Source organism: Cicer arietinum, chromosome 1 (genome assembly GCF_000331145.2).
Source record: "Cicer arietinum cultivar CDC Frontier isolate Library 1 chromosome 1, Cicar.CDCFrontier_v2.0, whole genome shotgun sequence".
NCBI lineage: Eukaryota > Viridiplantae > Streptophyta > Magnoliopsida > Fabales > Fabaceae > Cicer > Cicer arietinum.
This window is the reverse complement of record NC_021160.2, coordinates 3,257,458-3,282,020: the sequence shown is the minus strand read 5'-3', so window position 1 is coordinate 3,282,020 and position 24,563 is coordinate 3,257,458. Positions and strand designations below refer to the sequence as shown.

The following is a 24,563-nucleotide window of genomic DNA, read 5'->3' as shown; positions in this document are numbered from 1 at the left end:
TCAATTTATTTAAAAATTATAAAAACAGAAATTATAAAAAAATCTAATAAAGTATAATATTCTTTAAATAAAAACTAAAATTTTGAAATGAAATTTTAAAAGTATAAAGATAACTGAAATTAATGAAAAGTTTAAAAATTAATTTCAAAATTTTATGTATAAATTTCTCACTTAATTAAATATTAATGACTAATCTAATGACATTATTATTTAACAACTCAAATAAAAGTAGTTTTTATAAGCAATTATGCATTCAATACATTAAAATTATATATATATATATATATATATATATATATGTATTTATATATATATATATATATATATATATACATATATTTAACTTTTCCATTAATTACCTTAGTTGAAATTCTTAATAATCAATTCATTCAAGGCACTTATTAGCAAAAATTATATATAAATAAATAAAATACTGATTTATCTCATATAATATATGAAAAGAAAATATTGTCTAATATATTATGAGGTGTGCATTAAACTCATAGGATATGGATTTATAATATTTTATTGATATATTTGATTTAAAATTTGAAATAAATGCATTTTTGTTTAAAATTAGAATTAAATAAATAAATTTTAATTTAATTTAATTTTTTTATCTTAAAAAATACGATAAATATCATTATAATTAATTTATAATACTATAAAATCTCAAATTCAAACAAAAAAGACATTTGATTAAATAATATTAATATTTTAGTCTATTGAATTAAAACTTAAAGAGAGGCATATAACATATATCAGATATAACACAAATATATAATTATATGATATAACACAAATGTATAGTTATATGTTATAAAATAAATAAAAAAACCAACAATTTGATTTATATTAAATCACACTAAATTGGATAAGATCAAATAATTTTCTTTAGAAAACAAGCAAAATCAAATATAACTCCAGATTATCTTAATCATTAAATTATGAATTTAATTGTCACAGCGTTGCTTTTTTTTATAAAAAAAATCATAAATCAATGTATTATAATCAACTATTTATTTTATTTGTTTAACTTTTAATGTAATTATAATTAAAGTTTAACATTCTTAAAAATACGAAGGTATAAAAGTATTTACATTTATTTGCACAAATTTTTTTATAGATAGTATATATAAATCAAATAATATGCATAAAAAAAATAATTAAATGATCGATGATTTGTCAAGTTAATTTTAATTATAGGAATTTGACTTTATTATCTAAAAGATATTACTAATAATAATTTTATTTTTAAGAAAAATAAAATAAAATAAATGATTATTTAAGTAGTTTTTACCTCAAGAAATTGAAAGGGAACAAGAAACACAGGCGGTGTTGTTATATGAAACAGCCTGAAGAAACATGAGAAAAGAGCATCTTTTTTTCCTGAAAAGACTCATACAGTTTATTTTTTCTCTAAAAATAAAAAATAAAACGTACAATTCACGAAAAAATATCTGATTATTTTATAATCTCTTTTTCTACCTCTCACTCCTTTAAAAGGGCCATCCAAACAAAACCATTCTAAAAGCGACATCAGGTTTTGTTCAAGAGTGACTACTGTCTTTTGTTGTCTTCTTCTTCTTCTTCTTCTTTCAGTTTCTCTCTGTCTCTGCTCCCTCTTCACTACTCAACCTCGATTATGTCGTTATTTTAACCAAGCAATGTTTCACGTATATATCACACTCTTCTCTATCTCTTTAACATAATTACCCCATCACTCTCAATTCGCTTTTACACCCCCCCCCTTTTTTCACCCCCCACTATATCTTTTTTCTGCTTTGATTTTAAATGATATATGATTTCCATTATCTACTTTCTGAAAAATGAAACTTGGGGGTATAATGATTCAGGACGAGTTTATTTTGTTTTTAATTTCAATAAATTTTTATTTTTGTTATATTGTTTTTAAAGTTAATAACTTTTTAAGTTATATATATATGATTAGAACTCTTTTTTTTTTCTTTCTAATTTGTGTTGTGAATTTTTTTCCCTTTTTGTGATGGTTGCAGACACTCTTGCTTGGATTTGAGTTGATCAATTTGTCATGCAAATGTTATGTTGCGTAGAAAGGAAGCTGTTCCTTTTGCTGTTTTGATTGAATTCAACCGACCAAAGTGTGATATTTTGGATCCAACTCTCATTGGATTCTGAAATCTGAAAACCTAGCTACTACATTGATTGATTATTTAATTACAATTACAATGCCATATATTCAGAAATTGTATGATATTTGCAAGGCTTCCTTGTCTACTGAGGGACCAATTTCAGCAGAGGCTCTTGAAAGAGTTCGAGCCGTTTTAGGTACAATCTGATCCTTTTAATTTTTGAATTTTGTATAATTTATTTCTATTATTGCACTTGCTTTAATGTTTCATTGAAGTATTTGAATTTTTTATGTGGAACTGTATAATGTTGTGTTTGATTGGAGATGATGCATGCATGTTGTTTGTATAGTGTTCTTATTATTGTGTTAACCTTTTTCATGAACTGCATTGCTATGGTAGATGAATTGAAGCCCTCTCATGTCGGTCTTGATCATGAGGCGAAGCTGGCGCGAGCTTGGAAAGGTTCTATGAATGGTGGTAATGGGAGAAAGGGGCGCAACGGAGGTCCTCAATTGCTACCGCCTATTAAGTACATTCACCTGCATGAGTGTGACAAATTTTCTGTAAGCTTTTTGATTCTTTTTGTAATTTGCAGATTGTATTTGGTGTGTTCCTCTATTTGGATGGAATCTTTGATTACACTGAATTTTGGATTCACAAGGGCTGAAAGTTTTTCTTTTATTTTTGCAGATTGGAATATTCTGTATGTCTCCTGGTTCTGTAATTCCGCTTCATAACCATCCTGAAATGACTGTTTTAAGCAAGGTTCTTTATGGTTCGCTACTTGTGAAATCATTTGATTGGATTGAGGTACCTGCTACTGAGTCATACGATCTATCCGAAGGTGACACTCTTTATTGAATTTAATTTAACAATTATTTGCGATTGCAATTGTGGTTACATTGAAATCTTTGACATTGTGAGAAATTGTGGGCAAATGGGGTTGATGCAGCCGTAATAATTGCCCCCAAAAAGCTCGACATTGTGGTAGCAATTGCGGGTTCATTATTGACTAGATTTGCCCTTGTCATATGATCTATCTCAAAGTGATGCTCGTTACTGTATTTAATTATGCTTCACTTTGTAATATACACTTGTTTACAGCAACTTTTAAGCGGTGATTGTTGGCATAAAATGTTGTTGTGTCCATGAAATAAACTAAGTTTATCATTCAATGACTTGATTTTCGTGTGAATTAAGGAAATATGATTAAGGGCCTGAATTGCACTTGGGAAACTGTAGGTGGAACAAGATTTAGGCCTTCTTTTTTCTGAAACATTTTGAAGCAAAATGGTCAAAACCTGTCTTTGTGAAAGTGTTAAACTGTTAATGTTTGACTTGAAATTGTCATTCACACAGGATGAAAGTTTCTTTAAGTATAAGGCCCAGTAGTTTAACATGTCTCCACCAGATAAACTGTTGGAGTCACCTACAATCAATTTCCTTTAAGTTCACTTGGTAATTATCAACATTATTCTTGATTTTGCTTGTCCTTTTTTTATGCCAATACACTTTTAATCTTGTCATTGGTACAGCCACTGGTTTTCTGCTGTGCCACTACTCTTAGTCCCTTTGGGAGGCTTCACCACCTATATAAGCACTTCAAATTTTTATCTGACGATCGGGTTGACTTGAGCTATGAGAGGCTTGGTCCTCGCTCAAGGGATCCCCACAACATGGTCTAATAAAAATTCATTGCAATGCACAGTTTTTGAACTTTGAATCTACACAAGATATACTTTCCTTGGATACTTGCTTCCATTAGTGAATGTTATTTTGGATTTTTTTTATAGTATGTATGCTACATCAACATGCTTAAGATTTTCACAAAATAGTGGTTTATGAACTTCCATATTGATGGATGTTAACCTAAATTCCCTGTTATTTTGGTTTACTGCTGATCATTATAATGATTTGCTGGGTAGTTTCTATGATTCTAAGATCGTAAATATGTAGTTCGCAAAATATTACGGTTTTATGATTCTCAAATATTTCCTAAACTAGAAAAAATGAGATTCAATACTTGTCTATACATGCAGCAAGACCAGCAAAACTTGTCAGAGATTGTCAGATGAATGCTCCCTGCCCCACAACAATTCTTTATCCAAAAAGTGGCGGCAACATCCATTGCTTCAAAGCTGTAACTCCATGTGCTCTCTTTGACATTCTTTCTCCCCCTTACTCATTGGAAGAAGATGGACGACACTGCTCCTATTTCCGCAAGTCGCCTAGGACTGATCTTCCAGGTGATTCTTCCTTCTATAGCCCTCATTTTTTATTGGTTTGAATAATCTACACTGATTTCTAAAGCATGATGCTATTTTCTTAAGATTTGATTTATTTACACTGTAAGTTATGCTGTAATTTATATACATTGTAAGTGTAAAAAAAATTTACATCATCGTTCAATCATAACCATCAGATGATTGAAAACATTTGACTTTAACCATAACAACTTCTAAAGTCATCCATATGAATGATTGTGATTTGTTGACATTGACAATGTAAAGCTTTTCACACTGACAGTGTATGAAAATTAATCTCTTTTCTTAACATGTTATATTGTTAAAAAATGTAGAGCTGCGCGACATTGATCCATCTGAAGTTACCTGGTTAGAAGAAGTTCCGCCGCCTGAAACTTTGGTTGTTGGGAAAGGGCAATACAAAGGCCCTAATATTAAGCACTGAAGGAGACAACTAATTTGTTCTTATATATAAGTCATGCTATATTGGATAGGATTATGATTAATTACAGATGGAACATTTTGGGAATAATTGATCATCTGTTTGGTATGGCTGTTAATTGTTTGTACATACTATGATAAATGGTGGCTGTGAATGTTGATTATGCCATGTTTCTAGATTACCCCTTTTATATTATAACTGCGGCATGGTAATCTTTGGTGATGTTAATACCTTTTTTAGACATGGCTTATAAAAAAACCTTCTTTAGACATGTGAATTCTGACCTTCTTATTTGAATGGGTTATGCTATTTCATCTATCAGCAACTGAATATTATGGCCTGAAGCTGATGGTGTTGAGCACAGTTCCACAACTCTTGTTACTTGAGTAGTTTTGTCTTTGAATGGTTGAATCGGAGAGTCTAATTGATACAAATGGATGATACTTGTTTTTGTTGTTGGCCTTAATGAAATGCTATATCAAGGCCTGTATCAACTAGACCCTTTGATGCCTTTGCACCCCTACATGGAGAATGGTTTGACAAATTTTGCTCATTCATGGCCCTTTGAGCTTATGAGGCCTGTGTTTCTTTGTTTTTTCAAGATAGCCTGTCCTTGTATAGGGCCTTGTGTTGTATTGCTGTTGGGGCTTGGTCCCTCCTTAACTTACAAAAAAGTATGAGAGTTTCTTCTCCCACCCGTCTAATGCTATCTGGATTGACCAATCTCAACGTGTTTTTTGATCAGATTGACCAATTTGAAAGTGTATTTTTAAGGCTTTTGAGTTCTACATCTTGGAACCAAACCAATTTTGAAACAACTTTGAAATTTATAGACTTAAGTGGTATGAAAGTAATTTTTTTTTTGCTTATATATGAAATCAAATAGATAGAGTATTGTTGTATGTTTCATGAGACACTGAACATAGTATTAATTTAACCAATTACGGTTGCACCTAAGTGGTCCATAGTAGACTATGTTTACTCTTGTGTCTTAAGAAGATCTTATTTTATGTTTTGCATCAGATTCATCTCTCCTCTCCCTCAAAATTTCCCATCCTATCTCCTCCACACCTTAATTTAAAGAACATTGTCAGCCAACTTCAGTGCTTCTCCCTTAACCATAAACACCAAATGCATCTTCCAAGAAGTCCCTTGTTTCTAGGGGCATCCAAGATATGTCTCATAAAAGCTTCTTGTGTATTATGTCGTGATTAAATGGAGAGTGCGGATCACTTGTTCTTTTCTTGTCTTTCATCTTATTAATATTTTTTTAGAATAAAATATAAGTAAAATAGATATTTGAAAAATTAATGTATCTAATTTAAAATTTAGATCACATACATTAACTTTTCAAATATTAATTTTGCATTTATTTCATTCTAGAAGGAGTATAATGCTCCATTTGGCTTTGGTTGGGGTATTTCATTACCATAGAGTAAAGTACAGTTGTCTTGAATATAGAGAGTTGCTTAGAGGCAAGAAGGTGAGGAAAGTCATACATTTTATTTGGTTAGTAACTGTTTGGTCTATTCAACTACGATATATCAAGAAAAAAATGGAGAATGTAGGGGGCTTGTCTATTAATGTATGTTAGTTGTTTATGTCAATATGACGCTAATATTGTTAATTATCATATGCTTTCTTTTGAAAATTCTAACAAAAACTCACAACTCAACTATACTAAGAAGAATATTAAGAAACTAGATCTAAAATTTCCTGAAAGCACAAATTTGTTTGTCTTTCTTGTATTCTATAGTTTGACGATGAAGGTGGTCATTGTTGGATAAGAAAAAGAGAAACTTACTGTGCAAAGAAAATTAACCTCAAGGCATTGATTTTGAGAAGTAGGAGGAAAAAGACTAACTTGGTATTATGGAATATAAGCCTAAATTTTGAGGTTGAAGTGTTTTGGAATAAACCTGTTTAATGATTGATGAATGTTTTTTAATTTTTCTGAAGAACTTTTGTTGAATTTTTATGGGTTTTGATTGTTAGGTTTTTCAGATGAAGAAGATGAAACTTAACTCTGTTAGTGTCATATTAAAAAAAAAACCAATTTACTTTAAGTGTCATAATTTAAAAGGATCAATTTAAGCGATATTAACAAACTCACATGATTCAAGCTAATAGCATAAAAATGATAATATATCTATGTTGTGATAAAATTTAAATATTTAAAATATTTATGTTTTTAGATATATAATATTGACGATATTAGAGTCATTTATTGAAATATATAAACGATCAATCCTATTATGTGAATCTGAACTAAAACGAACATTATATTATAAATATGATAAAAAATACGAAAGAAAAATTAAAATCATGTTAAAATCTCTTTTTTATATAAAATTAAAAGAAAAAAATATTGAGATGAGAGATTTTAAAATAAAAATGATCTTTAGTCAATCGGATCTCTGAATAAATAAAAAAAGTAAATAAATAAATAAAGCAAACTAGAGTTGGAGTTTAGGGGAGGCTGCTAGTGTCTCCTTTGTGCAGGTTAGTTATTCTTTTAAATTAATCTTTATCAATAGAGAAACTTGTCGGTTGTCACTGACATTTTGCCACAGCCATTATCACCATTTCTTTGATATTTCATAGTTTATCCGTTATCGATCTCTATCATCATTGTCATGTCACTATAGGTTCCATGCATCAGAGACCGACTCATTAGGGATGGAGCGTATATAATCATCTACACTCAATTCTTTTGAAAAATTAATATTTTTAATTTTAATATATTAAAAATTAAATTATGTGATAAAGAAAAAATCTTAGATCGTTGTGCTTTCTATGTGTTTTGATTTTTTTAGATATATGTTATAATAATCTTTAAATTATACTAAATTTGCAAAAATAAATTTAAATGTATTTTTTATTAATTATTTGATTTTAAATTTATTTTTAATTAATTATTTCATTTTTATTTTTTTCAATTATTTTAATTTATAAAATTACTAACAAAATATTTTTAAAAATATATTCTTAATTTTAATAAATTAAAAAACTATCAACTACTCAATTTATGTGTCCGTCTTTTACCATCATTATCCTGATTCCTATCTCTGCATTCATCTCGCGCATTCATGTTCTTATTGACAATTTGGATGGGTTTAGATGTCTCCATCCAAAGACTCTACATCATCTCCATATCTTCTCTCATGTTCCTTTTGTGTGATCACCTATGTTACACAGTAGGTGTAAGCTTTCAGTTAAAAAATAAATAAAAAATTGTGTTATTAGAACTCAAAAGTGAACACAGATATCATCATATACGGTTCATTTATTTTCTTCGTAAATTTTTATAAAAATAAAAAATAAATTTGTAATATAATTACAACTTTGTGTTATTAATCACTAAAATGCATATTATCAATTATTTTTTAAATATTTGTTTTATTAACCATTAAAATATATAACATTTATTAATTTATAGTACTTCTATTACCACTAAATCACATTACCACTAAATCACATTACCACTAAATCACAGTACTATAAAATAATTAATATTTTATATTTTGGTGGTTATTGATTAATAATTTATATTTTAGTGATTTATAAAATATTTAAACTATTTAGTCATATAAACTTATATATTCGTTACAAAAAATGTTTCAATAAATTACCTTTCACTATGTAAATAGATTACATTATTAAGTACTGTGTCAAATTTGTGTGTTAAAATATTATTATTTACAAAAAAATGTAAACCAATTTAACATGTTGGATGATATATCTGTATAATTTTTTACCATGGCATAATAAAAATGAACTAATCTCAACAAAATAACAAATCACACTTACATTTACATTAAATATGATTGAATCAAAAAATTAACAAAAATATTAATAGAAACTCTTTTAAATGTATACATTTTGAATCTTTGAGAGAGTGGTGTAATAGATGTTATATGTTGATTACTTGATTATGTGACAGGAAGAAAGATATATAAATAAAATGGAATCTTGAATGGGTCTTGGAAAATATAAAATTTATGTGTATCACTACCTAAAAATTAATTGCCGCACGTATAAATACTTACATTCAATTACATTTTACCAATTAAATATTTATAAATTTTTTCAGGAAATGCTTTATTATTTAATATCTAAATGTAATTTTTTTTCAATTGTCAATGTTAATGATTAATAATATTAATATAATTAGTATTTTATTGAAGATGAAAATCGAATTTTTGACTTTTCTATTATTTCACTTTCTAAATAAATTAAACTCTTGCATTATTAAATGAGTGAAAATCAATTAAGGTAGTAAAAAATAAAATACACTTTACACAATAGCTTCAGTTATCATCCATATATAATTAAGTGATTAAAGTTTAAGTAAATGTCAAATCAATTCGGGGTACCTAGATTTAAACCTTAACTGAAACATTATTTTGTTAAATTTTACTTATGTTTCAATCGAATTTTGTATCGCCAAAACAATTTTCTAAATTTTTATTATCATAAAAACAAACTTGAAAACATATTTTCCCATGATTTTATTTTCTTGCAAAAAATAAAAAATTATTTGAAAAGTTATTCATATTAACCCATTATAATATTTATATTCCAATATTGTTCTCACGTCACTTTAAGAAATGATTATAAATAAAATATGTAGAATGACAATTTTACTAAATTATCCCTATTATTTATTAATGTATTTTCTATTATAATAAATCTAAAATAAAATATGACATATTGGAAATAATATACTAAATATTAATTAAAAGATATAATTAAAAAATATTAATTAATATTATATATAAAATTTAAAATGAAATTATTTTAATATGATTTTTGTTGTTAAAGTGATCTTCATAATGAGCAAGACCGACCCAAGCCCTACGCAAGTGAGACTAGGATCTTAGACCTCTAAATCAGGCCACATCACATTTTATTCAGATTGAATTATATAGACATATATTTTTGTGTATGTGAGAATATTAAAGGATGAGAGAAAAAAAAACACGTAAATAATTTAAGTTATATTATTGATTCTGTTTATTGTAAAGGAAATAAGTGGTTCAATGTTCAGGGAATTGAAGAATCAGATCACAAAAAACCCTTAAACAATTATTTAGCTCTCTAAATACAACTTGGCCAACCTCTTCCACTGTTTACACAACAAAAAATTTAGCTTTAGGCCTTGTAATATGTTGCACCGATCCTGATAAGAGTCGGAAGAAGTAATATTTATTGGGATAAAACATTGTGTCATATTTGAGAATTTAAAGTTCATCTAAATTCAGAATAATCTAATTTACATACTTGGATTGGACATAAGCTTCTAAAAAGGGCCAACAAGAATAACAGACTAAAATGTTTTGAAGCAAATTATTCTGCATGTGTATCAGAAGAAGCAAACAATCAAGAGATAGTGCATAGTGGCATGTCACCATTGAACAACAAAAACATAGTAAACAAAATAACCAATCTCCATTGTCTGAGACAGCTCCATGCACAACTGCTCCACCATTCTCTTCACCACCAAAACCATTGGGTGTCTTTTCTCCTTACCCAATGCACACGCCTCCTTGCACCCTCAACCTACACCTCTCACATTTTTCATCTAACAACTCACCCTGATGCACGTGTCTTCACCTCCATGCTCAAATACTATTGCCAAATTGGAAAAAATGAAACCATGTTCTTTCTTTCTCATGTACTGAAATTGGGACATGACCGTGATCATTATGTTCGAAATGTAATTTTGGGCATACGTGCAAAATATGGACCTATTGAGCTTGCTAGGAAACTGTTCGACGAAATGCCTGACAGAACAGTTGCTGATTGGAATGTGATGATTTCTGGATACTGGAAGTGGGGGGATGAAGAGGAAGCAAGTAGGCTTTTCAATGTGATGGGCGAGGAGGAAATAAGGAGGAATGTTATTACATGGACCACCATGGTTACTGGGTATGCAAAGAAGAGGAATTTGAAGACTGCAAGGATGTATTTTGACAAAATGCCAGAAAAAAGTGTGGTATCTTGGAATGCAATGCTATCAGGATATGCTCAAGGTGGGGAACCACAAGAGGCTGTGAAATTGTTCGATAACATGCTTAGCTCTCAAAATGTCGAACCAAACGAAACAACATGGGTAACTGTTATATCATCTTGCTCGTCTCTTGGTGACCCTTGTCTTTTGGAGTCGATTTTCAGAAAGCTAGATCATAGAATGGGTTTCCGCTCGAATTATTTTGTCATGACTGCATTGCTTGATATGTACGCAAAATGCGGGAACCTCGAGGCAGCTCACAAGATTTTTGACCAATTGGGTGTGTATAAGTTCAAGAGTTCTGTTCCGTGGAATGCCATGATTTCAGGTTATTCAAGAGTAGGGAATTTATCTTTAGCAAGACACTTCTTTGATAAGATGCCACAACGAGATATCGTCTCGTGGAATTCAATGATTGCTGGTTATACTCAAAATGGTGAGTCATTGATGGCGATCGAGTTGTTCGAGGAAATGATCTCTAATGAAGATTCAAAACCAGATGAGGTGACTATGGTTAGTGTCTTTTCTGCTTGTGGACACCTTGGAGAGCTAGGTCTGGGTAAATGGACTGTGAGCATCCTCAAAGAAAATCACATCCAACTTGGCATTTCAGGATACAACGCTTTGATTTTCATGTACTCAAGATGTGGGAGCATGGAAGATGCCGCATTAATATTTCAAGAAATGGCAACCAAAGATTTAGTTTCCTACAACACATTGATTTCAGGATTTGCAGAGCATGGGCATGGAATGGAAAGCATCAAGCTACTGTCAAAAATGAAAAATGACGGTATTGAACCCGACCGCATAACATATATTGGTGTGCTAACTGCATGCAGTCATGCCGGATTATTGGAAGAAGGTCAAAAAGTTTTTGAATCAATCAAATTTCCTGATGTACACCACTATGCTTGTATGATTGATATGTTGGGTCGAGTTGGTAAATTAGAAGAAGCTATCAAATTGATTCAAAGCATGCCAATGGAACCCCATGCAGGAATTTATGGATCTCTTTTAAATGCTACTAGCATTCATAAACGAGTGGACCTTGGGGAGCTTGTTGCAGCTAAACTGTTCAAGGTCGAGCCACATAATTCTGGAAATTACATGTTGCTTGCTAACATATATGCTTTAGCTGGTAGATGGAAAGATGTTGACAAAGTTAGGGATACAATGAGAAAACAAGGAGTGAAGAAAACAACTGCATGGAGCTGGTTGGAGCATAACTCATAAGTTAATTGTGGAAAATACTACCTATTAGTGGTGTGTGTGTGTGTGTTTATAAATAATAATTATTCAAATATTATTGTTATGTATTTTTTGTTGCAAGGTAAAAAAAGAGTTCCAGAAAATTAAAGAGGGTCGGAACTTGAAGTCAACAGATTGAAACAAAAACCAATAGAAAGGAAAGGCATAACATTATTAATATGTCATGATATTTTATAAAGTAAAAAAGAAATTTGCTCTTTTGTTCTTCAAACAGCGTGTTACATCGATCCTAGTGAGGCAAATAAAATTTACCTTCGTTACATTATCCTTTAAAATTTGGGTCAATGCATAACAGCAGGCGATCTTCCCAAACATTATGTAAATATACTTCATGGATTCAAATTTAACTGTTCACATGATAAATTGACATAAATATAGCTTTATGGATTAAATAATATAAATCCAACGTTTTCTTTTGGGATGAAAGGTGTTGACTAATGTAAAAATCTAATCAACTATGCCAAATGTTTACTTATGCTATAAAGTTAAAATTCCATAATGTATTGGAATTCATACCATATGTATTAGAGTATACTAAACCTTTACTTATGACTAATGTTTACTTATGTATAAGGATGAATCTCTCGTTTTGTAATCAATCAATTCGTTCAATACAAAACAGTTGCAGAGCAACTTTGAATTCTCTCACAAACTGTATATAGAATTCCAAAAAAAGGAGACAAAAAGCTTGGACCATAACATGCTAGTAAAGTCACTCAGTTTCATCTCTAAGATTTTGAATGCTGATATTTATGTCTTGGTAGTTCCTGCAGAGAAAGTTTAATGTAAATTTTCATCTCAGTCATTATCATAGTTGATGTAGACAAAATTTATGACCTAATGTATTTGTGAAAATGATAAGGCTAGAAAATAGTTTGTAAAGAGTTACATCTCTCACTTTACCATCGCAAGCTGATTTTGTAATGATCAGTTAAGCTCAATATAAAAACCTAATATAAGGAATTATCAAGGTTACCTGAGAATAACGAACATGATCATGATGCAAATTTGAAGTTTTCACTATTGTTTCCCACTTCACTTTACTGGATGCTGTATTAGAATCATTCCTTTTAGCATGATTTGAATGCAATAAAGAATTCTTGAGGGAGTTTATAGGCAGGGCACGCCAAAGCCAAGACTCAGAAGGTGACTTTGGCAATGGTGGAGTAAGATGAGATAAAGCAGATTCAACACCACCTTTTCCTGAACCATTAACCAACACAATTTGTTTGTTGTTGTTAGTCTCTGAATCTTCAGTAATAGTCCCTTGATCAGGTTCCAAAGACGCACACTCTCGGTTAACATCTTGATTAGTTGTCAATACTTCATCTTCATATTCTTTGGCTATATGATTTAGCATACCAGACAAAGTTGAAGAATTTCCACCCAAAGAAGTTAACACTTCATAATCCAATGTCACCTTTTCTTCCGAATCCAAAGCTTGAGAAATTTCTATGCTATAATTACTTTCTTTCCCTCTTCTTTTGTCCAATTCTGAAATCATAGTATCCATTCTCCTTTTGTTATTATCAACAGAATTTAAATTTGTAGATGGTAATTTGACAGTACTAGAAGTATCTATATACAATGTCTTTTCAATTGCCAAACTTCCTGAATATGAACTTCTTTTGGCTCCTTGGTTTGGAACCCCTTGTACTTTACCAAGTCCAGTGCTGTAGAATTTCAAATTGCCTGATTTATTGATTTCAGTCTCTTTAGAATCACCGAGCAACTTCACGCCCTGAAATGGAGATTGTGGTTTACTTCTGCAGGGAGATATGCTTGCAGCAGCCGCTCGTGAACGCCGGAAGGGAGAGAGTCTACCTGGAAGCAACTCGCCCGAAAAACCAAACCTGTTTGATTCAATGCTCCATTTCTTCTTTCCTTCTTGCATCTCAGGTGGTGCAACTACATTGCTTGACTTGTTCTTGTGAATTGCTTCCCAAGCCTGCATCAAAGATTTATATGGCTGTGAGTAAATATGCTGAAAACATGTATTAGATAATAACTGATGATAGTTCACTAACTAGTACATGATCTAACTAGCTAGTATAACTAACTTTTTACATCTAATAGATCCTCTAGTTAGTTTGTTATTTTCTTTATTCGCTAGTTCACAATTATCCTATAAATACTAATGTATCATCATCATTCCTTTTTAATATTCCTATCATTTGATCAATGAAATCACTGAGGTTATTCAGAATAATTCATAACTGTCATACCAGTAATAACATGTTCATTGATAAAGATGCTTATTAACAAAAAAAGGATTGAATGGTGCATTGTTTTTACCTTCTTTACTGCTGGAACTGGACTAAAAGATCTAATATGAGAGCTTTTGTTAGTTTTTCCAACCTCAGAAGCAGAAATCAAGGGACCTTGGTTCTTCATTTTAATTCCAGCCACAGGATTTAACAAGGACAATGAATTCCTAATATGTAAATTAGGTAACAAACCACATCCTTTACTCAACATACTAGCAGAATTGTCATTGTCATAAACATCACTTTCATCTTCACTTTCATCGTCTTGAACTTGACCAGTATATGGTATAATATCAGTGGTGTGTTTATTAACCAGGGGCTTCTTTGCATTCTGAACCAATTTGTTAATATCTCTAAGCTGTTGTTCCACTAGTACTACAGATTGCTTTTTTGAAGAATATTGAGAAGGTTGTATTGTCATAGCCTTTGCAGCCGGCAAAAACCGATTCATCATGAATTCTCTTGTTTGTTGATCTGTAGAAAATGTTCCAAACTTCTTAGCATCAAAATTATCTAATCCACTTACACCACTCACACTGCAATTCATAGAGAATGATTCTGTATGTGACAGTGTTTCAAGTGCATCTGAATAAACATCATCAGTCTCCTCATCCTCTTTCTCCTTGACATTAGACCTTCTATTCTCAATTTTTTTCTCACTTTCTCTTTCTCTTTCACAATATAGTTTAACCAAATTGCCACTGAAAGACTTTGTTTTGTTTGAGGAAGTGAATTTATTTGCAACATTGCATTCCTTTTCCAAAGGTTGATTGGCAGATTTGGTAGATTTTCCAGGAGGAAGCCTTGGAATTGGAGTGATTGAGGTGTTTTTAAAAGGAATTTGAGGTTCAGATCCATTGCCATTACTACCTTTGCATCTTCCAGGGATATGCTCCCAATTGAAAGGCACTGCAACAGGTTCTGTTACCTGTTCCAATGTCATGTCTGATTTGTAACTTGCAAGAGTGTGGCGTTTCTCTAACATTTTCTTCTTTGATGCGGTTAAGGACGGCGACGTAGCTGAATTTCGTCTCACAGACATGAGAGGAGCATTGATGTTCAATTTCCTCTCAGACATCTTGTTCCAAAATTGAACAACTAGTCTATGCAAATTGCTATGCAACCTTTCTCAATCACAAGTTTAAAGCTCAAAACAATTTCAAATCCTAGTTCTCACTTCTCAGCACCAAGGCCTAAAAAATTAGGTCAGAAACTTCCTATCCAATCATGAAAATCTGAAAAAGAAAAAAGGATTGAAGAACTGATTATTAACAATTTAAACTTTAAATGAATAACAACATAAACTGTATGAAGATCATATGCTTGTCAATTCAAGAAGACTTGAATTACTTTAATTACAACAAACACAACTTGTGAAATGATTATAATTGAAATGACCTTAAAAAGAGAGGAAGTAAACTACCACAATAAGCTCAATTATGAGTGTCACAAGTTCTAAAACTTTGTGGATATGTATTTAATTTAAAAAGCCATGATTTAAGCTAAATGGATAGTGAAAAAGCTTATACTATTTTCTCTCCTGAAGAGAACCTATATATTATATAAAAACAATAAAAAAAACTCAGAGGCACTACCAATCAATGAATTAAATAGTGCAAGAAATCCAGCGAGCATCTTCATCCAAATCACATGCCCAACTTTCAAGGACCCACCAGAGTAATAATAACAATAATACTAAGAAAAGAGAATTGATAATGAGAAACAAACACAGAAGCTAGCAAAATAATAATATCATCCAAGAAAAACACTTTTTTGCAGACCTAATGGAATATAAAAGAGGTTTTATTAGTACTCAGTAGCTAGCTAGAGTATGGTTTTTTAAATAAGGTGATGTAGCTGATAAATTGGATACATGAATGGAGAAAATAATGAAAAGAGCTAACATGTGAATGGTTACCTTCACAGTACAGTCTTTTGAAAAGGATCTAACTCACAATAAACGGTTGGTTGATAAATGATGCAGTGGAATGAGTAGGATGAAAGAAAAGGCACAAAAAGTTGAGGCAGATAGATAGTGACTCAAGCTTTGATATTTCTTCTTCTATATTGTTGTTTTTTATGTATTTTCAGTTTACAGTACTATATACTGAAGCAGTAACTGAAACTGTGCTATAGAATTATGGTTTTTTTGGGATTATACTAAACAATAAAATGTTATTATTGTATGTTCTTGCCTAATAAAAAGTCTTCTGTTTTATGTTTTTATTTTAATCCATATCATGTCATATTAAACTTCTTCTGCCTCACATCTAGAATATAAACAAAATTCAATATGACCACATTTGCAAAAAATTTGGATCCGTTGATTGAGGGAGAAGCATTATTTGAAATTCACACACAACAAATTTAAATATAAATTTTGATATTTAATTTAATAATATTAATATTTATTAGTTAAATTATTGCAATTTATTATATACATTTGATTTTTTTAAATATGTTTCTTATTAATATTATTAATTTACTTTAAAAGATGATAAATCAACATCAAATATATTTATATATAAAAATCTTATATTTAAATAAAAATAAACGTATCAAAAGAGTTTTATAGTAAAAGATAAAGAAATATGATCGATTATATAGAAGAGAAAGAAATAAAGTTATTGATATAATTGATGTGATATATTATTCATTCAATAAAAAAAAATTAAAAAATAAAATAAAATTTTAAAATTTAAAATATACAAATATAGGAGTTGTATAAACGATAATAGAGTGAGTATTGAAGATTGAAATAGTATAGTGGGAGGAGTTTTTGAAGTAAAGGTGAAATTGAGAAGCATTAAATATAAAGTGATGGTGTGGTCACGGACGTAGCGTGGAGAACATGAGAAGAGTTCAACTTCAAAAGGTTTTTAATAAATTGGACGGTGGATTGTGGACTGTTCCTATAAAACCATCCTTTCTCTCTCCTCTAACACAAAGTTCATCATGCATTTAGACTGATCATTATTTAAGACTTAATTATATTTTTTCTTTTATTTTTTATTTTTATTGATTTATAAAATTAACTATTTTATTTTAAAAGTTAATAATTAATAGTTAAAGTATTTTTGTTTTATTTTTTAATTAAAAAATTATGATTTAAGATATATATTAATTAAATTATAAAAATAAATGATTTCATAAATTAAAACTGAAGTTTTTAAATGGTCTTGGTTGCAATATTATGAATATTAATTATTTAATATCAATGTATTATATACTACATCTTTTAAAATATATCACATAATTATTTTTTAATTAAAAAAATAAGAGAGGCATCAGACCTAAATTTTAAAATAAATAAACTAATTTTGTGAATGAATAAAAATAAAAAATAAAAACTACAATTAAATTTAATATTATTCTCGTTCATTAATATTATTTTTTTATGAAATAAATTTAGAGGAGGGAGGATTGTTGTCTCACGCATACTCAGACGTTTTAAACACTTAAAAATAATTTATTTTCGACTATTTACTTTGATACAAGCAATATTATATTATTTAATATAGTAGAAGATAATATAATCTCTTTGTTTTTTTTAATTGCATCACCAACCTACCACAATTAAATATAAAAAGATAATTATTGGTTTTAATATATAGGTCTTTTATTGATTCATTAAAAATATATTTTTGTAAATATACTGAATTGTCACAAACTACTATACTCTTAACTTAATTGACTAAATTATTATTTCACACAATTAAATTAATAAATTAAGTTAATTAATTATTGTTATAATAAATTTGGCGATTTAAATATGATTCACCGAAAGAGCAATGGCATAAACAACACGTAAATTAATCAATCATGGTCAAAAAGAAAACGCGGGCGAAAAGAAATTGTTGAAAAAGAAAAATGAAAAATATTTTAGATCCATTATATAGATTATTGATAATTCCCCTTGGATTGCGGGAAGCGGCGGGTATGTCCCACGAAGAATGGGTCCTCCGTTTGTTGTTGTCTGCCATTCTTGACTCTTATAGTTAGTTGTATGTACACTACCTACGTGCCTCTTTCTCGCATAAACAACTAAAACTTCAATTAAGCTTCAACCATGTGCATCACAAAGAGCTTCAACCAAATGTCAAACAACCAATTATTCGGTATATTCCCATATTCATAGATACACAATAATTTAATTACCATTACGGGAGACACTTTTCCTTTTTCTTTTCCTTTTAGTAGGGGAGAGATATATATCAACTACTCATTGCAATGTCAAAAAGAATATTCAATATCAATATTAGTGATGATTCATATTCAAATTTAGTTTCATTTCTTTTAATTTTTTTAAAAATTACGATTTTTAAGTTTAGTTTATAAATATTTTATATTTAATTTTAGTTTTTATTTTAAAATTCTCTTTACCAAAAAATAAAAGCCTCCCGTACAAAGTAAAACAAAGACAAAAAGTCAGTAGTTTTATTTTTATTTTTAAAGAGACAAAATTTAAAAACTTGTAATTTTATAAGAATTAAAAATATATTCAATTCTATATTTTATATATAATTTATATTTCACTATATTTTCTTCTTTGTTATAAAATTTTTATTATTGATAAATTATATATGAAAAAACATGTATTACATGTATACACGATCTTTTATCTTTATGATGAAATAATATTTTAAAATAGTGTCGTCAATAAAGATAAAAAAAAAAATTAACTTAGAGATAATATGTACTTAAAAAAATTATGATAACACTTTTATATACATAGAGAGAGAGAAGTTGAAGTTGAAAATATGCACATGCCAAGAATTAAGTCACAACAAAAATAAATAGAGAACATAATAATATACCAGATTTGACACTTTTTTTCTATATTCACAAGGGCAGTTCAACATAATTTATTTATCATTTCAAATAAAATTACAACGATATATATCTCAACTCTCGATACGTGTATTACTTTACAAGAGTCTTTTACTCTAAGAATTATAAAAATAATCACCTTATAATTTTCTTCTTACTAAGATATAATTCATGATACCCCAATTCTCAAACTTCATTCAAGATTGAAAATACTTGAATTTTTTACATGATACTAAATCTTTTCATAAATAACAAGAAAGTGAGATTCTCTATTAACCCTTTTAGACAACATTGATAATTTTATTGTGGCAATTTTATTACTCTCATAACTTAGTATTTGGCTATGATAAAAAAAGAATGTTGTTGTTGAATGCTAAAGACCTAAAAGGGGTGAAAAAGAATGTTGTTGAATTGGGATCTAGTAGTACATGATTTAGGATTTTGCTATAAAAAAAGATTTTATGCCTAAAACAAGATTATGGAGTATATATTAATTAACCAACTTTCAAGTGTTTACTAACCAATATTATGGTCAAAACAAGATTATGTTTAACTACTCTTAGTACATAATTTAGTATTTTGAAAAGAAAAGTTTATAATTTGTTGTTCCTGCGGTTTCAGTTTGTGCGGCATAATGTTCCTGCTATAATACATACAGTAGCTCTGAATTTTATTTTTTTTCACCATCCCATTCTCAAAACTAGAGTTTTAATAATTTGGAGTCAGGCTTAAAAGTTAAATAAAGAATAATAGAATTTCTAATAAATTAATGCAAAAGTATTTTGGTTTAAGTCAAGGTCAGCCCAAGAGAAAGGAAAAGCCTTTGATTTAGGCTTCGCTAAAAAATAATTGTTTGTTTTAATTTTTATACGAAACATAAGTTCAATAATATATTATAAAAGTTTTTAAACTTCTCTAAAAAAAAAATGCTTCCATTGCTTCCACACACAAAATTAATTTTCAATTTTTATCATAATCATTATTTAAATTGATACTTGTATTGAATGTACCAATTAGAATAGTATACAAATTTAAACATCTTTTGGTATTAAGGGCATCCCTTTTCACTAAACAACATCTTATGATATTAAAGACATTGTCTTTCAATAAAATAAGTCTCTTAAAATCTCATAGTGAAACTTTCTAATGAAATTTTAATAAACACGGCAAAATAATTGTACTTTCATTTTGACCATACTTCTTTATTTCTTGCTTTGATTTTATTTTTAGTTTTGAATTTTAGGTTTCGCTAAAAAAAAAAAATTATTAACAAAAAAATCTAAGAACTTGTATTCTAATATTCTAAAAATTGAAAATGATAAAATTTTATATAAATTTAATATTAATATTTTTAATTTATGTAAATTTGATAAAATCTTCTATATCAGTTTTTGTAGAACAATTGAAATGTTTTATTTTATTTTTTGAAAAATATAAAGAAGATGGATTTGAAAATACCATAATTTCTATCAAATATTTTTTTTCTATAATTATTAAATAAAATATTAATAATTTATTTATTAATTTTAAAAAAAAATCACTTTTAATAGTTTTACTTTAGTCTTCATAAGGTGCTGGGTTGGCCCTGATTTAAGTCTGCCACACACATTTTAGAGGTAAGACATTTTTCTCACATCTTCAACAACTTGATCCAAAAATGCTGAAAACACATAAAACCTCAAATTTTACTTACTAGTACAAAAAAACACTATTGGAATTTCGTTTTTGATAGTATTTTTATCTAATTTTTTAACTATGGAAACACCGTTCCAAGATATTGCCATGTTTTTTTGGGCTTTAAGAGCAACCCATCATTCATATTACTCTATTATGCTTCTCTTGAGCTTAAGTTTATTAAATAATCTAGTCCACAAATACAAAGGAGAATTTTCTAACAGAAAGAAGAAAATTAAATATTTATATAATATAGAGAAAATGCAAGCAAAGCAACACAAGGGATTGACTATTATAACCATCAGATTCAACGCATTGCAGCAAATGCATTCCTCCTCAGGCTTAGCTGAAGAGGAGAATGTGTCTTTTTTTTTTGTTCAAGTTTTGTCCATGGAAACTTGTGCTTTCCCATCTTTTTCTTCTTTGCAGCCACTCCCATTAAATCTCCATAGTTCTACACAACACAAATTATTATTAGTATATTAATAACAACTAACAAATAATTTTATTTTCATATAACAAGTTTCAATAAATAGTATTTTTGAGAATGCACATATTATTTTATGAGACAGAGAAATTTAACAGTAATTAACTAAATTTCTTAATAAATTTGGAGTTATTTATTTTTGTTTGAGTGTGTGATTTATATCTTACTTGGAGACAGAGTCCATCTTCAATATCACAAATGGGGTAATCACTAGGACAGCAATATTCTGAACCAGTGCAACAAACAGCATTCTCATATTCACAACAACCATAAGCAAGGCAAAAATCAAATAACTCAAGATTGCAACAACATGTCTGATCAGCATGACAATAAGAGAAGTCTCCGCATTCACTTGGTGAAGGAGAAGGAGGTGGTGGAGGTGGCAATGGCGATGGCGGAGACGGTGGTGAAGGAGGACTAGTTGGAGATACTGCACTGGACTCTTTGGTAGGATAAGAGGCCATGTAATTGATTGCACAAACTCCATATTTTAAATTAGTATTCCTTCTTATATAAATGTACCCTTCTATTCCCCAATTTGTTCCCCAAGAATTCTTTACAATCCAGTAATCTTCATCACCTTTTGATCCATAACCTACTATTAAAACTGCATGATCAATATCATCTGGATCACTTGAGCAATCTCCATCATATATTCCCTGTTCAAGAAAAACACAAACATCTTGTTTTGTAGAGACTGAAAAGTGAGTTTTTAGTATAGAGACGAAATTCAAGAGAATTATAAAAGACTAAAAATATATTTAACACTAGTATTAATTAACCCTTACACCAGTGTATAGTTGAAAATCCAATGAGGAGCCATCTATTCCAGCACTAATTGGCTGCTTCACAGTAGCACACAATACACCACTATCTGATTGTGCCACATCAGTGTAGCCATCAATGGTAACAACTTTGGTTTCCTCCTAATTCAAGGGGGAAAAGAAAAGCACTCAATAAATTAGATATTTCTATCATGAGCTCACTAGTATGGTTCTAAATTGCAGTAGTTGCCGACGCAATAGTAATATTGCAGCAAAATGTAGGTAAATGCAACAGATGTGGCCACCTTGTGGTTGTAGATACCTTTAAAACCTTTAGAACTATGCTAAACAGAATCATCATATATATATATATGTATATATATCCTTCTGTCACAATGCAAAAATGAATAGGAAGGAAATAGGAGGGCTATAATAGTAATAGTAAGACCTTGGTGACATTACAGGTACCATCCACACCAGTGTAAGGGTAACTAGATTCTGTATCTATTCCACCATTGTTTATAACCCACTCAAAAGCATAATCCATATAGCCTCCATCACACCCATCATTAGTAGAATCACAATCTACAAGTTCTTGTTCTGAAAGGCTTATAAGGTCCCCTGTCACTATTGCATTTACTCCTTCTATAGCTCCAGTGGAAGAGAATGACCAACAACTACCTACAAAATCAGAAAGAAAAATAAACTTTTCATAATATGCAGAATGGAAATCCAAAAGAGTATAAGGGAATTCCATTGAGGTAGACTTACCCAAAACATTACAACAAATATATGAATCATTAACACTTAAAATATTTTCACATAATCCCTTCTAACCCAAATTAGACCATATCACTCTAACCAACTGGTTGGGTTCAAGTATTTCATGAGTTTCAGTACTTCAGGACAACCTAAGTTAAAACCCTGACTAAAACAATCTTTAGTCTAACTTTACTACTCCTCAGACAAACACCAAATTATCAGGTACTATATCACTCTTGATTAAATTTCCAACACATAAATCACCAACCGAAAATAGAAAATGAAAAAAAATATAAATAACCAAACTTTGTATGATATATAAAATATGGAAGCTCACCACAGTTGCCTTGGTCCTTGACACCAGTCACAGCTCCCTTCTTCCTCCAATCTAAAGAGTAGGCTGCCTCTTCACATGATTCATCCTTAACATACAAGTCATTGCTCCTCTTACTAGTCGGCTTCTTCACCTTTGAAATAAACTTACTCTTGAACTCGTCATTACTCATATCAGCAAACCTGTTCAATCCGAGACGGTGTCCGAGGGTAGAATTTCGCATTGAATTCCTCTCAATAACGTACTTCAAATTTCTCCTGAAACTCTCCAACCTTAAAGCTGCTTCTTCTGGGTGTATGTAGAATTTTTTGTGGTCCTTCTTCCATTGTTGGAAAAGCTCAACCACTTGGTCCTCTGAAGGTAAAGTGTCAAAGTCAAAGGCTAATATGGAGTACTCACTTGAGATACCATAACATATAAATCCCCATATGAGAGTAAGAAGAATCAATAGAATTTTCTGATGGGAACCCATTTTTCTGTATTGGTTATCTATGATGTTTGATTTGATCCATTTTAGTATTGTATATAAAGTGAACAATTGGATACAAGATTAAGCTACCAGTCAGCTGAAGAAGAATGTGCATTTTGTAAAAATTGAAACAGCAATGATAAAAGATTCAAACTTGAATAACCTTGAACTGTTGACTGGTTGTTGAAACACAGTCAAAGGTTAGTGAAACTGATTGGTATGTATCACATGTGCTGGCGAATCATAGCTATAAATGCAAACGTCCTTCTAGAAGGACTGCGGAAAGATCTGAAAGTGTTGCGGTATATGGTAAGCTTTCGATAGATTATACTTCGAGTTTATTTTCTGTTTTTCCTCTATGTGATGTTGAAAATTGAAGCAGCTTAATGTTACATGGAGTGTTCGTATATTTTGCTTCGATTAGTTGATTCTCGTGGATAGAGAGTCATACATGACAATCACAACCACACTCAATAATTACTCTTGAAAATTCATGGAAATGTTTAGCTCCAAGTAAAGTTAATTGGAATGAAACAACAAAACATCTTGGAACAAGTCCACATAACTTGGGATGATTAAGGAACTGGAGGCAAATGCTTCTATATCACCTGCTTTATATTGTAAAAAAAAAAAAACTTGTAGAATGTTTTTCTTTTGTTATATATTTGAGTTTTTCCACATTATACATCTAGATTCAAACCTCTTTGCAAGCTAAGGAACGTGAAGCAGTAGGTCTCCATATAACATTGCTTGCTCATTGGATAAAGCGAGTGTTTATTCTGGCGGTGAATTGAAGGCAGAAGTTGGATATCTAACTTCGCAAATTGGACGCAGATTGATGCATGAGTTGGTACTATTATTGATAATTGTATAGGTTTACTTCAACATATCACAAACT

The 24,563-nt window shown here is 29.9% G+C and overlaps 4 protein-coding genes across 8 annotated transcripts; 2 read left to right on the top strand and 2 right to left on the bottom strand.

Moving 5' to 3' along the window:
* Nucleotides 1-1,402: 1,402 nt before the first annotated feature.
* LOC101505697 (plant cysteine oxidase 4-like) lies at nucleotides 1,403-5,067 on the top strand. 3 transcript variants are annotated; one of them, XM_073367142.1, is made up of 6 exons: nucleotides 1,403-1,543; nucleotides 2,016-2,307; nucleotides 2,511-2,674; nucleotides 2,802-2,955; nucleotides 4,151-4,357; nucleotides 4,690-5,067. In XM_073367142.1, exons 2-6 carry the CDS (start codon nucleotides 2,208-2,210, stop codon nucleotides 4,797-4,799), a joined length of 735 nt encoding a protein of 244 aa, XP_073223243.1. In that variant the 5' UTR covers nucleotides 1,403-1,543; nucleotides 2,016-2,207; the 3' UTR covers nucleotides 4,800-5,067. The 3 variants fall into 3 exon arrangements, with proteins under 3 accessions (XP_073223243.1, XP_004485904.1, XP_027188650.1); XM_004485847.4 differs by having other exon boundaries at nucleotides 1,442-1,676; XM_027332849.2 differs by lacking the exon at nucleotides 1,403-1,543 and adding an exon at nucleotides 1,726-1,842.
* A 4,714-nt stretch (nucleotides 5,068-9,781) lies between these two features.
* LOC101505363 (pentatricopeptide repeat-containing protein At1g14470-like) lies at nucleotides 9,782-12,121 on the top strand. The gene has a single exon (XM_004485846.4). The coding sequence runs from the start codon at nucleotides 10,201-10,203 to the stop codon at nucleotides 12,040-12,042; it is 1,842 nt and encodes a 613-aa protein (XP_004485903.1). The 5' UTR covers nucleotides 9,782-10,200; the 3' UTR covers nucleotides 12,043-12,121.
* A 320-nt stretch (nucleotides 12,122-12,441) lies between these two features.
* LOC101504403 (uncharacterized) lies at nucleotides 12,442-16,495 on the bottom strand. Of its 3 annotated transcripts, none has more exons than XM_004485843.4 (4): nucleotides 16,264-16,495; nucleotides 14,374-15,580; nucleotides 13,055-14,026; nucleotides 12,442-12,845 (listed from the first exon to the last, which is right to left on the bottom strand). In XM_004485843.4, exons 2-4 carry the CDS (start codon nucleotides 15,421-15,423, stop codon nucleotides 12,807-12,809), a joined length of 2,061 nt encoding a protein of 686 aa, XP_004485900.1. In that variant the 5' UTR covers nucleotides 15,424-15,580; nucleotides 16,264-16,495; the 3' UTR covers nucleotides 12,442-12,806. The 3 variants fall into 3 exon arrangements, with proteins under 3 accessions (XP_004485900.1, XP_004485899.1, XP_004485902.1); XM_004485842.4 differs by lacking the exon at nucleotides 16,264-16,495 and adding an exon at nucleotides 15,941-16,255; XM_004485845.4 differs by lacking the exon at nucleotides 16,264-16,495 and adding an exon at nucleotides 15,769-15,914.
* A 4,500-nt stretch (nucleotides 16,496-20,995) lies between these two features.
* On the bottom strand, nucleotides 20,996-23,752 carry LOC101503767 (low-temperature-induced cysteine proteinase-like). The gene is made up of 5 exons (XM_004485840.4): nucleotides 23,200-23,752; nucleotides 22,549-22,781; nucleotides 22,125-22,262; nucleotides 21,504-21,995; nucleotides 20,996-21,303 (listed from the first exon to the last, which is right to left on the bottom strand). Exons 1-5 carry the CDS (start codon nucleotides 23,666-23,668, stop codon nucleotides 21,157-21,159), a joined length of 1,479 nt encoding a protein of 492 aa, XP_004485897.1. The 5' UTR covers nucleotides 23,669-23,752; the 3' UTR covers nucleotides 20,996-21,156.
* Nucleotides 23,753-24,563: the final 811 nt, after the last annotated feature.

Bases quoted from the DNA above. Each gene is read 5' to 3' on its own strand.
- LOC101505697 (XM_073367142.1), top strand. From the start codon at position 2,208: ATGCCATATATTCAGAAATTGTATGATATTTGCAAGGCTTCCTTGTCT. The intron at 2,675-2,801 runs GTAAGCTTTTTG...TTATTTTTGCAG, and splicing joins ATGAGTGTGACAAATTTTCT to ATTGGAATATTCTGTATGTC. The intron at 4,358-4,689 runs GTGATTCTTCCT...TAAAAAATGTAG, and splicing joins GCCTAGGACTGATCTTCCAG to AGCTGCGCGACATTGATCCA.
- LOC101505363 (XM_004485846.4), top strand. From the start codon at position 10,201: ATGTCACCATTGAACAACAAAAACATAGTAAACAAAATAACCAATCTC.
- LOC101504403 (XM_004485843.4), bottom strand. From the start codon at position 15,423: ATGTCTGAGAGGAAATTGAACATCAATGCTCCTCTCATGTCTGTGAGA. The intron at 14,027-14,373 runs GTAAAAACAATG...TCTTTGATGCAG, and splicing joins CAGTTCCAGCAGTAAAGAAG to GCTTGGGAAGCAATTCACAA. The intron at 12,846-13,054 runs GTAACCTTGATA...CTTTCTCTGCAG, and splicing joins ATCATGTTCGTTATTCTCAG to GAACTACCAAGACATAAATA.
- LOC101503767 (XM_004485840.4), bottom strand. From the start codon at position 23,668: ATGGGTTCCCATCAGAAAATTCTATTGATTCTTCTTACTCTCATATGG. The intron at 22,782-23,199 runs GTGAGCTTCCAT...CTGATTTTGTAG, and splicing joins CAAGGACCAAGGCAACTGTG to GTAGTTGTTGGTCATTCTCT. The intron at 22,263-22,548 runs GTCTTACTATTA...CCCTTGAATTAG, and splicing joins GTACCTGTAATGTCACCAAG to GAGGAAACCAAAGTTGTTAC.